The sequence below is a fragment of the Ascidiella aspersa genome, chromosome 7 (assembly GCF_963924565.1).
Source record: "Ascidiella aspersa chromosome 7, kaAscAspe10.2, whole genome shotgun sequence".
NCBI lineage: Eukaryota > Metazoa > Chordata > Ascidiacea > Phlebobranchia > Ascidiidae > Ascidiella > Ascidiella aspersa.
Window position 1 is genome coordinate 10,040,456 of NC_139453.1, and position 14,930 is coordinate 10,055,385.

The window sequence follows — 14,930 nt, forward strand, 5'->3', positions numbered from 1 at the left end:
ACGGAAAACAATGCAAAAGTAAGTGGTGAAATCACGTTCATATATAGTTGCTATTGCATTAGATAAATTCTTTTCTGCTCTTATTGACCACAGAAAAGCTATCGGTTACAATGTACTCATAAAACTTAAAAACGTACAGGAATTTGAACATTGGACGAAATAGTTTGGTCAGAAAGATTTGTTTTTTTAAGGGGCTATGTAGGTTTTACGTTAACGATTGACCGTGGCTTTAAAGTTACTTTTGAATGTATGTAAACTGTTATGGCAATGTTAGCTGAAAAATTTTAGTACTATATCATGACCTAATTGGTATCGCTACACAAAACATTTATCAGAAAGTCCGAAAGTTTTAAACTGAATGCTGCACGCAATTTTTTCGCAGCTAACCCATTTAAATATCGTTTGTTCTCGCATTTTTGCTTGCCATGGGTTTAGCCTGCCGCCAACCATTTGTTTCATTTGCCACGCAGGACCAGACCCGTGCGCCAAGGCCCACTGTTCCGATCATGCCGTGTGCACCCCTCTCAGCTACTCGACATACCGGTGCACTTGCAAGCCTGGATTCCTCGGCAACGGATTCAAATGCAAAAGTAAGTTAATACTGGCAGATTCTGAGCGGAGTTGGATTGTTTTTGTAGCGCGACGAACGTATCGCGTATTCCGAACAGCGCGTTCTAGATGTGATCAGAGGAAAAGTAGATAGTTTTGCCATTTAATCAAAATATCTCAAACTTTACGTTAACCTGTATTCTGAACATAAAACTGATTACTGCTTTGCAAGCATTTATACAGCACATCTCAAACCAATAAGAATGTAAGTGCCAAATAAACAACCCTGGAGGACAATATGACGGTTCACAATGGGTATAAACTGGACTGCCAACCTCAAATACGCCCCTTGAAACCCTAACCTGGAGTATTATTGGCAGTTCAAAGCAGCAACTTTGGGCTGACATTGTTTCATATCATCGATAGCCAAGAAAACTAGGCTATATATTTTCCTTGCACAATACGTGGCTGATAATGGGTGCAAATGGAAGGAACTTAATATCACACCGGCTTTAAAAAAATAGATTTCCCTAAAGTCCAATTCAAACAAGGTTAACTTAATCGCAACTAAAGAATAAAAAAAATTAGCTTGCCAAAAAGATTCACCCGACCGTTTCTCTTGCAGAGCCTGACCCCTGCCGCGTCTGCAGCCCCCATGCAATCTGCCATAAGCAGCCAGGCAGCTACCAAGTCAAGTGCATGTGCAAGCCAGGCTACGTCGGATCCGGCCGCTATTGTTCAGGTTGGTAACGCGAGATGGTTTCGTTTTAAAGGAAAATATAGTGGCCGCCAAAGTGGGTGGATTTTTGTTTTACATTTATGAATGAAACCAGCAAAAATGAGCGTGAAAAGGAACAAAGGATGCCAGTAAATATAGAATTAAAATAAAACGGAGAGAGATTTTGATCATGCAGTGAAAATGTGTAAAAAGTTTTAAAATACGCAGATAACTGCTAAGTTTGTTTTATATTAGCTGCGTTTCTTTAAAGCATGAAACAACACATTTTTATATGAAAAAAATGCAAAACTAAAGCGTGGCCCTGTTTTCCAAACTCCGAGTGTGATTTTTTTCATTTTTACAAACTAAAAATAATTACCTCACACCAGTGAGGGGAGTAATTAAAAGAAAACGCAAAATGATGTTCATTTACCACCAGGCCATCCCGCTATCTCCTATAATGTATTTAAACTAATTTCAGTTGCATACTTCATCGAAACGACAACCTCGGGTTACTTGTTTAGACGTTCTGTTATGCCTGAAAAGCGTCAGGTGTCCCAGTACTAAAACCTATTCTACTTTTACCTAGCCTCGCCCCTAAAGTTCGGTACAGCTTGGTGGGTTGCGAAACAGTGCATTTTTTTCTTTTTACAGTCGATCGTTGCTACCATTCGAATTGCAACGAACACGCGGTGTGCATTCCAAACGGGCTGTTCGGATACACGTGTCGATGCAAGGCCGGTTACTACGGCAACGGACGCTACTGCTCACGTAAGTTACCGACTGTGCCAGTGCGCATGCGCAAACATGTGCACGGCAACCTCTTTAACTAAAAAATCACAAAATATGAATCGGTTATTTTAGGTTCTGTGTGACACGATGTGGCCATTTATGGCTTTCCATATAAGTATGTTAAGTAACTTGTTTTTATGCGCGTCATCATGTCGCCGAACATATATACAGCCAAACATGGAAATATTGCAGCGTTCTCTTGGCAACACGCCAACTATTTGGTTTCTAGTGGCGCTGGCGCCTGAATAAGTTCTAACATTTCTCGAAAGTCCTGTTCTAAAAACAAGTTCAAAGAAAGCATGATTTGACAAGAATGACAAGTAGACTTAGAGAAGAATGACAAGTATAGCCTTCTTACACGAACAGGCACGAGACGAAAAAAATCGAGGCCACTTTAAAACGCGTCAATCCCCTCTCCAAAAATCTTCATTTTTTTTTTAACCAGCCAACGCAACTTTTTTTAGATGAAGCATCTCCTTTAACCCGAAAACTACAGCGTTTTAGTACAGCCAGGTAATCTGGCCTAATAGGTGCAGGCACCGCCATCCGCAAATCGAGATATATTTAACTAAGCGCACATGTTGGTGACAGGCGCTCACAAAAACAAAGGCCAAATTTCGGGCACGTGCCACGATTTGTTTACTTCGCGACGGGAGTGTCAATGGCCTAAGCACTTGTCATCTCTCTTTTAGCACACATATACGCCATTGAGCTTAATCTGGACTCCTTCTTAAGTCGCCCAGCCCTGTCAGTTTATGGCTTACGTTGCGGTTGTTAATTGCTGTGGCGCGCAGTCGCAAAATTACAAGACACCGAAGAATGGCGGGTTCCGTGCGGTTTAAAATGAACGGCTTATTTCAAGCCGTGTAAGTGCGGACGATGGCGTGTGCTTTAATTATAGAACGACAGAATCCTTAACCATAACTTGGGCTAGACAAAAGATAAAAGCTAATTTTTAAAAAAACTTAAAGCTAATTCCAACAAAATATAAGTTTGTTCTTGAGTTAACTTATGTAGCATGCTCTGTTGACTCATTGTAACAAAGCACCCCGCCTTAAGTCAAACAGTAGTTTTGTATGTAAACAAGTTTAAAGTAACCTTTTTAACAATAAGTTTATTAGGACCTGCTAAATTCCAACAAAAATATATTTTATTAGTTTGGCTTTTCCATCACGAGCAATTGATCAATCGATGGCCTTAGGTTTATTGAAATAACACCTCTACCGAACAAAGTGACTGATGACATTTTAATGATTGCATAAATTTAGCTGCACTAAACAAGCACATTGACGGAATTGCTTGTAGTCACCACGACAATGCATCGGGATAGAAACCAGTTGTCGAAATTGCTTTTAATTTTGACTATTGGGGCTAGTAAACAGATGTATAAATATTAATTTTAATTTCCACGCTACAAGCATAATATGACTTTATGGTCGACATGATGTTATTATTTTATTTATTTATGACGGCGTAATTCTGATCTAAAAAAGCTCTCTTGAATCACGTAATTGTGTGTTTATTTGGGTTGGCCGTTTCAACATGAATATACATGCCAAAGTCTTACGTCAACGTAACTATACAAGGAATCTTAATTAAAACCGGCGGCGAAGCGTATGTTTTTAGTCTAATCTGATCGTGATTTGCGATTACAAGCTGAATTATTTCTGGACGTGACCCTTACGGCGCTTTGGCGCTTCTAGCGGCTATTGTATGCGATGCGGAGTTGCTTCATATATAGTTGTGTAATTAAACGTGTAATCATTCTTCCATTCTCATTTTACTCACTTTGTACTTCATCCTTTACTGTTTTAGGTTACGTAGTTTAAGCTTCCCTTTTTAACGGTCTATATTACTTTGAAGATTGCATAATCTTGGTCCTTAAATACAAAACAAGATTGCTTCACTTGCAGTTTCAGATCAATGTTTTTTGTTCCCGGCGGGGTTTGAGATGAAATGATATTACGTTTAATTGAATTCCCGACAAGCTTTCGCACAACCGTGCTTCATCACGTCAAGCTTTATTTATATACTTTGACCTAATGAAGCACAGTTGTCGGTTGTGCGAAAGCTTGTCGAGAGTTACAGTTTGTCTTTACATATTGCCTTTACATATTGCCACCTTATTCCTCTATTTAGAATTATACCAATACGACCATTTAGAAAGATGCATTTAATTGCAAATCTATTTGCATTTAGAGAATAAGATTGGAATGTATTTTAACTATAGTGTATTAGTTAACGTCATGCTATAGGCACAATTCAGCAAATTACTGCTTGACATGCATTTCCTGTTCTTCTCCTGTCAATAGTGTCCTTCGACAAACATAGAACCCTTTATTGTGTATTTTCAGAACCAAACAACAGTTGTAAGGGCAGATGTAACAACAGCTACTCCAAAGGAAGCCATTGCCAATGTACTTCGAAATGTTCCAAGTACAACAACTGCTGCGCGGATTACAAGAAATTCTGTAGGTTTTCCACAATTACCAAGTCTAAAGTAAAAAAATAGAATGCAACGAAAAGGTGGCTATCAAGAAAGTACTACTTGACACCTCAGCGTTTTGAACAAAGCGTGACTAATTGCAAATAACGAAGTATAGATTGGTGAAACTCTATGTGACGTCAAAGCCTACTAAACGTGTTAAAATATTATCTTGACACATTGTTAAAGGTATATGGACTGCCACGAACGCAACCTTCATGTTAACTATCCCGACACATTAAACGCTTGTAATGATGCACAACTTCACCCGAATACATTAAGATGTTTAGTTACAAAAACAATAAAACTGTATTTTATTATTTGCAGGCGGCAAAGGCTACGGATACCAGTGGTAAACTCTTCAATGCAACGCCTTTGGCCATTCCACCCACCCAATCAGTGTTCAGTAGCCGAAAAACTATTGCCTATTTCGCTTATTAATCGACAATCGTACTGTTTTTCGTACCTAAATGCTGCCCTTGTTTGAATCTTTGATTTTTCAACTTGATCCATTTTTATTTTTTGTTTTCCGTATATATCCAGAAAAAATATAGCTCAAACTTTGTTAAAACTCATTTGACGACGAGATTTCGCCTGCCTATAAACAATAACTAAATAAGCAATTGGTTTTGTAATGTGTATAATACATCAGTTCGTTTTCGGGAGATTTGCAAATATAATAAACTTCCCTTGTTTATGCCGTTTGCAAATGCAATTGATTTTTCTAAAAAACTAGGTAGATAGAATATGCAAGATCAGGTAAAGTCCCTCTTAAGATGTATATTCTTACTTTTTTGTGGACCTGTTGTATTTTATCGTTGTTGAAAAGATATCCAAAGTATTAAAGCAAACGGTTTCAGAAAGGATAGACTTGAAAATTTGGTGCGAGGAAAATTACCAGATTGCACTTTGATGAGGCAATAGCCAATCAGCGGCGATGCCACATGCTTTTTTTATCACGCAATTAAAGCAATCAGCACTTTCGGGCAGACGTTTGTTTCAGCAGATTTTGGCCGTCAGTTGAGTTAACAAACAGGCTTGTGCAGCAGATTTCCTTTGTATTGAGATTAAAATTTACACAAGGCAAACGTGTAAAACTAAAAGAAGTACAGAATCAGGCGATCTTTTAAAAGGAATATATATATTGCCTTAGTGATCTTCTACGAGGGTAAACGAGTTTTTCAGCTACACAACAAGTTAAGGTGGGTGTTACTGGATTAATAAATAAAAGTTTCGATAAATTTCGCACTGGTTACTTTGTAGACCGTATATCTACCGTTTAACATGTATTAGTATTTCACGTTTTTAAAGTGCCGTGATACTATTACACATACAATATCAAAATTCGTGCTTTATTTCAATAGAAACACAAAAGCGAATCTTAGCATTGCCTATTGCGAACCAGTTGCACTGCCATAGATTCGAATAATGTTACAGATACGACAGAGAATCCTCCAGGCGACGATCACATAGCGGTAATCTCACAGAAGAGCTATTAACAAATTATGTTTCTATACCACCCAGAAAATAAAATATAGAATGTCCAAGTTGTTGGGCTAAGGCTCTATTTAAGCATCCCTACCCATTGCTTAACGCAGCGTTTCTCAACCGGTGCGGAGGTTGCCAGGTGCGCCGCGAGAAAATGGGAAAAAATGTTACAAAAATTCTGTATTATTTTAGAATTTACGACTAAAAGTGGATTCCAGCAATAAGACCAAAATTAGAATAACATCAACATCGGAATAAAACACAGTTCGGAATAAGATCGAAAGAGGACCAATAGAAAACATACCCAAACCCCTATCGGACCAACAGCCCAGTTTCAAAACAGTGTCTACAGACGCCGCCGTTTAAAAAACATGGCCCATATGAGGCTGTGGCGGCGCCTAATCGTTTTACACCCATTTCCTGTGGAAGAGAATGTTATTTACTGGATCTTATACCGAAAATGTATTGGGTTTTTTTATGGCGTTGGTCAATTTTGGAATTCAAAGTTATCCAACATTTGAATAGTTTAAAATTGTCAATGCAGAATCAAATTGAAAACACTCATCCACAGATAAAATTAAAGCTTTTTAAAAAAAATAGGGATTTGGAGAGGGAAAGTTAAATTAGGCTACTGAGCAATATGACTGGATTCGTAGCCCCTATTGAAGTTCCAATGGTTGATGTTGGCGTTTCGCTACCAAAGAAAGTGGAACTATTGCAACATATCTAGCGGGGCTTTCGCAATAAAACCGCAATTAAAACAACATCAACTTCGGCATAAAAAAACACTTCAGAATAAGAAATAATAGGACTAGTGCCTAACTCCAAACAGAGGCAACCAATGCAGTGCCAAAACAGCGGCGCCCTAACGGCATTTTAAACTAGGGCACCCAAACGTCGACACCAAAACGGCCGATGCCAAGAAGATGTCCCTTAACCGTCCCAGGCCATATCCTGTTTTTACTGTTTTGGGCGTTATTTTGTCCATTTAGGTCTTATTCCGTTAAATTTTGGATTTATTCCGAGTTAGATGTTGTTGCTTTGGGGCTTCTTCTGTGTTTCCATCGAGCTCTAACTAACTGTGTTTTTATAATTTACAACATAAAAGGCCTATTTTATTTATTGTTTTTTTGTTTAGGCCTGTCTTATTAAGCACATCGTATTTTAAATGTGGAGTCGGAGTCAGATTTGGGACTCTACGTACCGTAGTCGATTTGTTTTGCTGAAGTCGGACTGCCTGAGTCCCGAGTCCCGAGTCCCGAGTCCCGAGTCCCGAGTCCCGAGTCCCGAGTCCCGAGTCCGACGTGCGCAGTACCAATTTTAAAACTGATAATGCCGCCAACAGCAAATTGAAAAGGTGGAATATCATGGTGGATATTTTCCAGCAATGGTTTGTGGGTGGATGAGATATGTGACATCCCTATGAGGGGATAGTTGAAAATCCACCTAAATTTGGTTACGTAAATGGATGAAATAAAGGCTGTAGATTGGCAGCCGGACTCGGAATTTGACGAAATCGCACATTTGGCCGGAGTCCAACTCGAGAGTTGGAGTCGGGTTATTTTTAACCGACTCCGCAGGCTTCTTTATAGATAATAAAATTAGGAGCCTGATGTAATAAAAACTGCCAGCAAAAAACACAATATCCAAACAAAGTTAGCAGTCGACTCGCTCGTCATGTGGGCCGCCGCATTTTGAAAGGTTTACGAGTGCGCCCCGGGGTGAAAAAGATTGAGAAACACTGGCTTAACGCGGCGCGTAAGCTTTGCCTAGAAAGATATTTTCTGTAAATATTTTTTCTTAGGAGATATGACGTCAGCAACCCTGTGTAAAACTTTCGTTTACAAATTCTCCATTCGGCTAGCGTTTATTCTGAGATCTTCATTGATGGCAAAGCTGGTAAGTGTTAAATATATTTTCATTTTCATTACTGTAGCTTGGTAAAGGTAACAACCTTTGGCTAAGCGAGCACGTTTAATTAACGGAAAGCAAAAAGGCGCCTTGTGTCCTATTGACAGTGTTGTAATGACTAAAGTCAATGACACATACTGTTTCCAAATAACTTGACTCAAGTCTTTTGGGCAAATAAACTGACTTGACTTATGTCTTACTTTGGTTGAAATTAGGTGTTTTCATTAAGCATTTTTTTGTTTAATTAGGTTATTTATCCTAATTGTTGCACATAAAACAATTTTTTCCTTGTAGGATTTTTTAGTTAAGGCATTATATCCGGACGAGTTTACTCAATGTTAAAATAGCTTAACATGTCATTTTTCTGACTAGGATTTGACTTTGAATTCACTTGCTTTAATCATGACTTGACTGGGATTTTGCAAACATCCAGAACTCGGGTGCCAAACAATTTCTATGTTTGGTTTTGCAATGGCAACCAGGACTACGGAGTCGACTAAAATCAACCGGAGTCCGATGTGTGGCCAAATGTTCGAGATTTCGTCGAGTCCCTAATTCGGTTCCGACTCTACAGCCCATATTTCACTAATTTACGTAACTAAAATGTGACGGGATATTCAGCAATCCATTCATAGGACTCATAGAAAATATGACGAACTGTCAGGAACACAACACTTTGCCCTCTATTTTGAAATATACTTCGACGCCTTTCAGCCGATACCCAGAAGAAGGACTGCGTAGGTTTAAAATAGCCCGAGTCCGACTCCGGTCGAAAAATAAACCTGAGACTGACTTCGGTTAAATGTGCGGTTTCGTCAAGTCCCGAGTCCGGCCTTGACTCTACAGCCTGCCTATTCCGCTAATTTATGTAACTAAAATAAGTTGGATATTCAGCAATCCACTAATCGGGTTGTCATATAATTCATTCACCCACAATTCATGGTTGGAAAACGTTCCACAATATGCTGTTCCACCTTTACAATTTCCAGTTTGCGGCCATATCGGTTGTAAAATTTGGTACTGCGCCTGCCCATGTCAGACATGACCTCGAAACTCGGGACTCGGGAAGTTTAATGTGGTCTTACTCGAATCCCGAGTTCCGAGGCCGACTCCAGCAAAAAAAAACCCGACTCCTCGAGTCCGACTCCGACTCCGCAGCCCTGCCTAGAAGTGTAAACTATCAGATTCGCTTTTAGCTAGTAAACTATCAGATTCGCTTTTAGCTTTCTCAGTCGCGCAAAAACCCTCGTGCTTACTTTTAATGTTGCACCTGCTTTAACCACTGATCTCTAAGAAAGTTTACCTTGTAACTTTTAATGTAGAATGACCTACTTTAACGGAGTAAACACCACTTTTGGGGCATTGTGATGTCGTAATTAACAACAATTTTACCGCCCTCAGAAAATAAAGTTAAATACAGCAGTTAAACACTAATATAGGACACAAACACTGCACATTGAAATGGAAATATCTGCAACAATTTAGTTAGCGCTAGTGTTAGTAATGTAATAATAATTAATTGGTGGCACTTTCTTAAGGTGATATAACGTGCGCGCTGAATCATATGGCGTGCCCTGAAAAAACATCTCGCGTGCCAGGGGTTTGCCGTTGCCGTTAAAACGAGATCTCTTTTTGGTTCCCAAAAGACAATAATGGGCATGTCTAGTAAAAATATCCTTGTACAGTCGAGTCAACAGTGAAATTCGATTTTCAGCCGTGCAATGCGCCCGCCCCCCCAAACATCCCATTCCGTCTCTCACACAACCACTTACCCTTGTTTAACTTTATTTTCACCAAGGTAGCGAATAGGTTTTTGATTTTTTTTATAAAAAACTGTTACGAGAGAAAGTTTGTTCTGTTGTTGATTCCCAACTTTTATAATAAAAATACTTTTAAAGTATTTAATTTATTATTACCCAATAAAAATGAAAAGAAAATCGCGATTAAAATTATAATAATTTTGTCATGCAAATTAACTTGCCAATAATAATATTGAAAGAATTGGAGTGCAAATCGGGCAATACTTTTCATAAAAAAGTAGTACTACATATATCTTAATTGAAAGTAACATACTGGTAACCATATTGAGAAAATTGAAAAAAAAAAAAAAATAAACGGCGCAAGTTTGAAAGAAGACAATGTGTAGCTGATGCTGGCGTACACAGTTTGGTTTCAAATGAGCCTATAATGACGTATAGATCCAATAGACACCGATCGCAAGGCCAACAGCCAACAGTGAAAAAGTCACTGTCATTTCGCGTTTAATCCTGAGGAATACGGGGTGCTGCGCCATTAGCTCTTCGATTATTTTTCCGCCGATGTTCTTGTGTGGAAATGGTGTGTCCGGCTCTTGGACATCGAGGAACTTGCACAGAGGCGCCCAGCCCTCTTTCACATTGTACACGAGCAGCTTGTCCTTGGGTGCATTCTACAGACGTAGGTTAATTTATTTTATCGTATGCTCATCTGTTTTTATCGTATGCTCCTCTGTTAAAAGACGGACACAGAATTGGATTAAAATTACCAGAGGAGCTGTTTTTTGATTTGCATTACTATGCCTGGTAGTAACAGTTATATACAGAATTACCTTGTAACACTAAAATGTTGGTTAAAATTTTATTTTTTCAGCCAGCAGGGTTTTTACCCCATAAAATGGTTTTGATTGTTCTCGTGTGCAATTTGTGTGCAATTTGCATATATATATTAACTCTTGATATTACAGGATTTAATGGATTAACATAACCTAAGGAAAAATCAATATTTGTATACAGTAGAAAGCCACGAGGATACATACTTTTTAATTTGTAGTATAACTTTAAGGCCGGCCAATTGGCAACAAAAAAACTGCGATTGTATTTAGAAACTGCAAATGACGTGAATAATAGAAACTGTAAATGGCCTGCACTGCGATGGCTTTCGGTGTACTATGATACGTAAGTTGTAATCGTTGGTCGAAAAGCAGCTTCAGAAGGGCTAGATCACAGTTTTTTTGAACACATATTTGTGTGTGTCTTTTATTGACCTGCACAATTGCGTCTTACCTGCATTGCGTGTGCGTTGTGTCTTCTGTAAGTCGACTTGGCTCTTTCGGGCGTAGTACGAAGTGGCGTCCAAGGCCATATTGGGGCAGATGAGAAAATTGGTATACCTAAAATCAAGGAACAAAGTTATGTACGATAAGTCCTAAATCATATTCCTGGTATCTTTGAAATTTTTTTTTCCGAAAGTAGTTCTCTTAGGAATTACATTTAAGTAAGGCAAGGCTATTTAAGTTCGTGTTGCCTGGCCAGTAGGATTAAGACACATGTCAAATAAATGAATAAACCCGTCTTTTTGGGGTTATGTGCGCCTTCAGATTATTAGTCACTGCTATGATACTAACAATAGACAGATATAATGTTAAATTGCTACCACATGTCACCCTATAAAGTTGATATATTTTGCGACGAAATATACTTTTGTAGATGGGCTAGGAATAGGAATGTCCTATAATATAGGAACAAAGCCGATACCCGATACCGAGTCATAGTACCGGTACTAATCCGATACTCGGAAGGTGCCGGTTCTAAATTAATATAAGTATTTCAGCCGTGATTTGCACTCCAACATAACAATAAATACCTTAAAAGGGCAAATTTACAGTAGGTTAACAACTGAAAAAAAATAGCGGTTTTCGGTATTGGAACAAAACCTGTATTGAACATTCCGAATAGGAGTGACGATAATTTTTGGTGGCTTTACTTTTTTTGTGTCAGAGGGTTGTTTTGCTTTGTGATTTTACAAATTACTTGCCCATGCTGTTTTGGAACTTATGAAAGCGGTAACCAGTCAAAGACAAGAAGTAAATCATTCTGACGCTGAAACTGTTGATGGATTCCAACTGCTTCTGAAAGCTTCTAACCCACTGATCCTCGTCGTCTCTCAACATCAGAATAACCTTGGAATAAGAAAGCAATTACAAAACAGATACGAAGAGTCATTTGGAAATTGTTTCAATTTTAAAAACCGAATTTATGCAGTTAAGCATTGTCATGAACTACAGAGTCACTTCAAAACGGACATATTTTAAATGACCCAAGATTCCTCAACTTTCCCCTGAGAGTCTATTTATAGTTACGAGTACTTTAAAGCTTTTTATTCATTTTTTTAGCGTTTCAAGAAAGCAGATTCGATTTTGTTTTGTAAGGACATATAACTCTTTCGTTGTTTTTGATCTTTGGTAAACTTCTTATCAAAGAAATAGTTTGGGACCGTGACTATTTGTAGAGCATATTACTAGTAAACTACTGAAGTAAGGTAAATACTAGCAAAATGTTTTAGTAACAAACTCGTTCGCAGAATGCGTTGAAGGACCACCTTCGGTTAGGAAAAGCGGTAAGCGCAACTGTAAGTTACCAGTAGTTGACCAGTCGAAAAGAAAAAACAGCAGGCATTACGGGCATTTTGTCTATAGCCTCTGGCAAAGGGTTCGACCGTCATACGGCATTTCGCTTTTGGACGGCAAAGCTTGTTGCTGTAAAAACTGACGTTTCGTGCAGAAAACTTTTTCCAGGAGATCCCCGCTTTAACCTCACTATAGCCTGCACAACATGTTGCCCACTGAACGCATGCATCCTTTTAAATGCGGCTCGCGATGTAGTAATATTTTTCCCTTTGGTGCCGACCTGTTTATGTATTTCATGATATCAACAATCATATATTTGTAGTACGTTTAAAGCAGACCTTTAGGCAGTCCTCCTAACTTGCGATTTCCCGGTGCCGGTCCGCGTCAACTTTCCTGCCGGTCCGCCAAATATTTACAATGTTATATCTCAATTGCAAAATGCAAGATGTTAAAAGCTTGTTCACCAAATTAAGAACTTCGGCAGTTCCTTGATTTGCAGCATTGTGACGTAACATAAAGTTGATTGTCTACTTTGGACTTACCGTAAGTTACAATGAGCATTGTTGTGCCCAACTGTTTATTAAGTAGGCTACACGTCGTTGAAGTCTTCTACTTAAGATAGTTGTATGTGAAAAACTTTCGTATACCACGTATGATATAAGAAAGACAGCAGAAAATTGCTAATTTAATTGAAGTTTCCAGTCTTTGCTTTTAAGTTGCATACTTTTGTCGTAATTACATTTTGGGTTGATTTTGATTTTTAAAGATCCACCGGTCCGCAAAATTTGTTTTGAAATTTCACAGGTCCGTGAGCTAAAAAAGGTTGAGAACCACTGGTTTAAAGCCTTTACCTTTGCTCCCGGAAAGATCTCGAGCAGCTCTTCCCAATAGTAAGAGGCAGGTACATCGCAGACGGCGTCCACATCCTTGTAGATTTCCCTGAGTGACTCGGCCGTTGCTGTGTCGTCAATCAAAGCCGTCCACTCCTTTCTGGCGTACCAGAAATGCTCGAGAACGTCGTATACTTTGAAACCGAGCAGCGTCAGGGCGGCGTTGAGCGTTTTGGTGCCGGTCTTAGACAGGCCGGCAAGAATAACCTTCATTCCGTGGCTGGCTCGCTCAACATACACATGCAACACAACTTGAGCAAGGCGATGCTCCCGAACTTAACTTCTACGATTTCAGGTGGCTATGTTCGTTCGGCGGCTATTGCCCGCGGATAAATAAAGCGCGGCGAGTAAATATTTGCCTTCCTCGAATTTCTGCGTAGCTTTTGACCTCGCCTGAACGCGCTTCGCACCCGGACGACCTCTCGGTCTCGGGCCTAAACGCTATTGAAAAACCTCAAGTCGGAAATGCTTCGCGGTGATTTTTTCGGGACCAACAGAGGCCGAACAGCTTACCGTCAAAACTGTATGCATATGAGGTTTCGCAAGCTGTGAGGTAATTCTCATAAACCACCACAAAGCGTATAGAGCATAGGGCCTAACTGAAGTGGAAATTCCAAGACTTTGTCACTGAAGCATACAGTAGGCATTTAAAGATGGCTAAACGTTTAGGTTACGTTACGGCTTTAATGGTTTACAGATTGAAGTCAGATTGCTGCTGCCAGTGCCTTCGATGCTTTACGTCTGTTGCACAATGACTAAGAGTTTTTTTTGTGGTGATTAAGCTTTCGTAGACATGACGACCGGACAAAATTAACCTCGTTTAACCCAGGATGGGTTTGCTGCAGTAATTTGCTCGTATACAGGGAGAAAACAACTTCATGGCGGTTTAACACTATTTATTGACAAATAGTGATGATATATGTTTTATATCTTTGGCGCCGCACAAACATTTCTAACCCTGGTAACAAACGGACATTTTAATCCCAAATCACATACAAGATTTGTAGATGAAATGATACCTATTAAGTGATTAAATTGGCGATATGTTGCTTGAATTTAATATTTTCTTTCGCCGATCCCTATATTTCATTGCCGTTTAATATACGGTAAAAAATGGTCTAGACATTTACAATTCGAGAGGTTGTAAAGGCGCAATGTTTTGGGGCTTTTTTAATCCTATTATTATTTTAATATTTCAGGTAGCCTACATTAAATCTAATTCGGATTTCAACGCACGATTTCTCGCGCGCGATACGATCAAGTCACGTTTCTACAGTCAACGTTTATTCCCTTCAACGGTTCATTAGGGTTCACACTCATTTACGCCATCCGATAAATGCGATGAATCTCATCAAAACTTAAACGGCTGCCAGAAACCGAGTCTGAAATAAATCATAACATTATTTGATCATTTTTGCATTTTTAATCATTTTTGTATTGGCACTCGGACGATGGTTCACTCGTGTCGCGCTTATTAACGAAATATCAAAAGTTTGTTCGAACGAGAAAGCAGAAACTCTTTAAAGTTTGCAGCACGATTAGGAATCCAAACGTCTGCATACAGTTAATCTACACCGTACTATATTTGTTCCTTTTAATATTTAATTTTTTAAACGCGCTTTTGCTTTTAATATAAATATTAACGGTGGAATAATCATTTTTGTATCTCATAAATCAGCAAATTTGAAGACCACCAGAACCGTACTGTCTATG

At 38.9% G+C, this 14,930-nt stretch overlaps 1 protein-coding gene across 1 annotated transcript; it reads right to left on the reverse strand.

Annotated features, from left to right (window-relative positions):
• Positions 1-10,125: 10,125 nt before the first annotated feature.
• Positions 10,126-13,430, reverse strand: LOC146137652 (uncharacterized). The gene is made up of 4 exons (XM_083394408.1): positions 13,179-13,430; positions 11,736-11,880; positions 10,985-11,091; positions 10,126-10,371 (listed from the first exon to the last, which is right to left on the reverse strand). Exons 1-4 carry the CDS (start codon positions 13,428-13,430, stop codon positions 10,126-10,128), a joined length of 750 nt encoding a protein of 249 aa, XP_083250534.1.
• Positions 13,431-14,930: the final 1,500 nt, after the last annotated feature.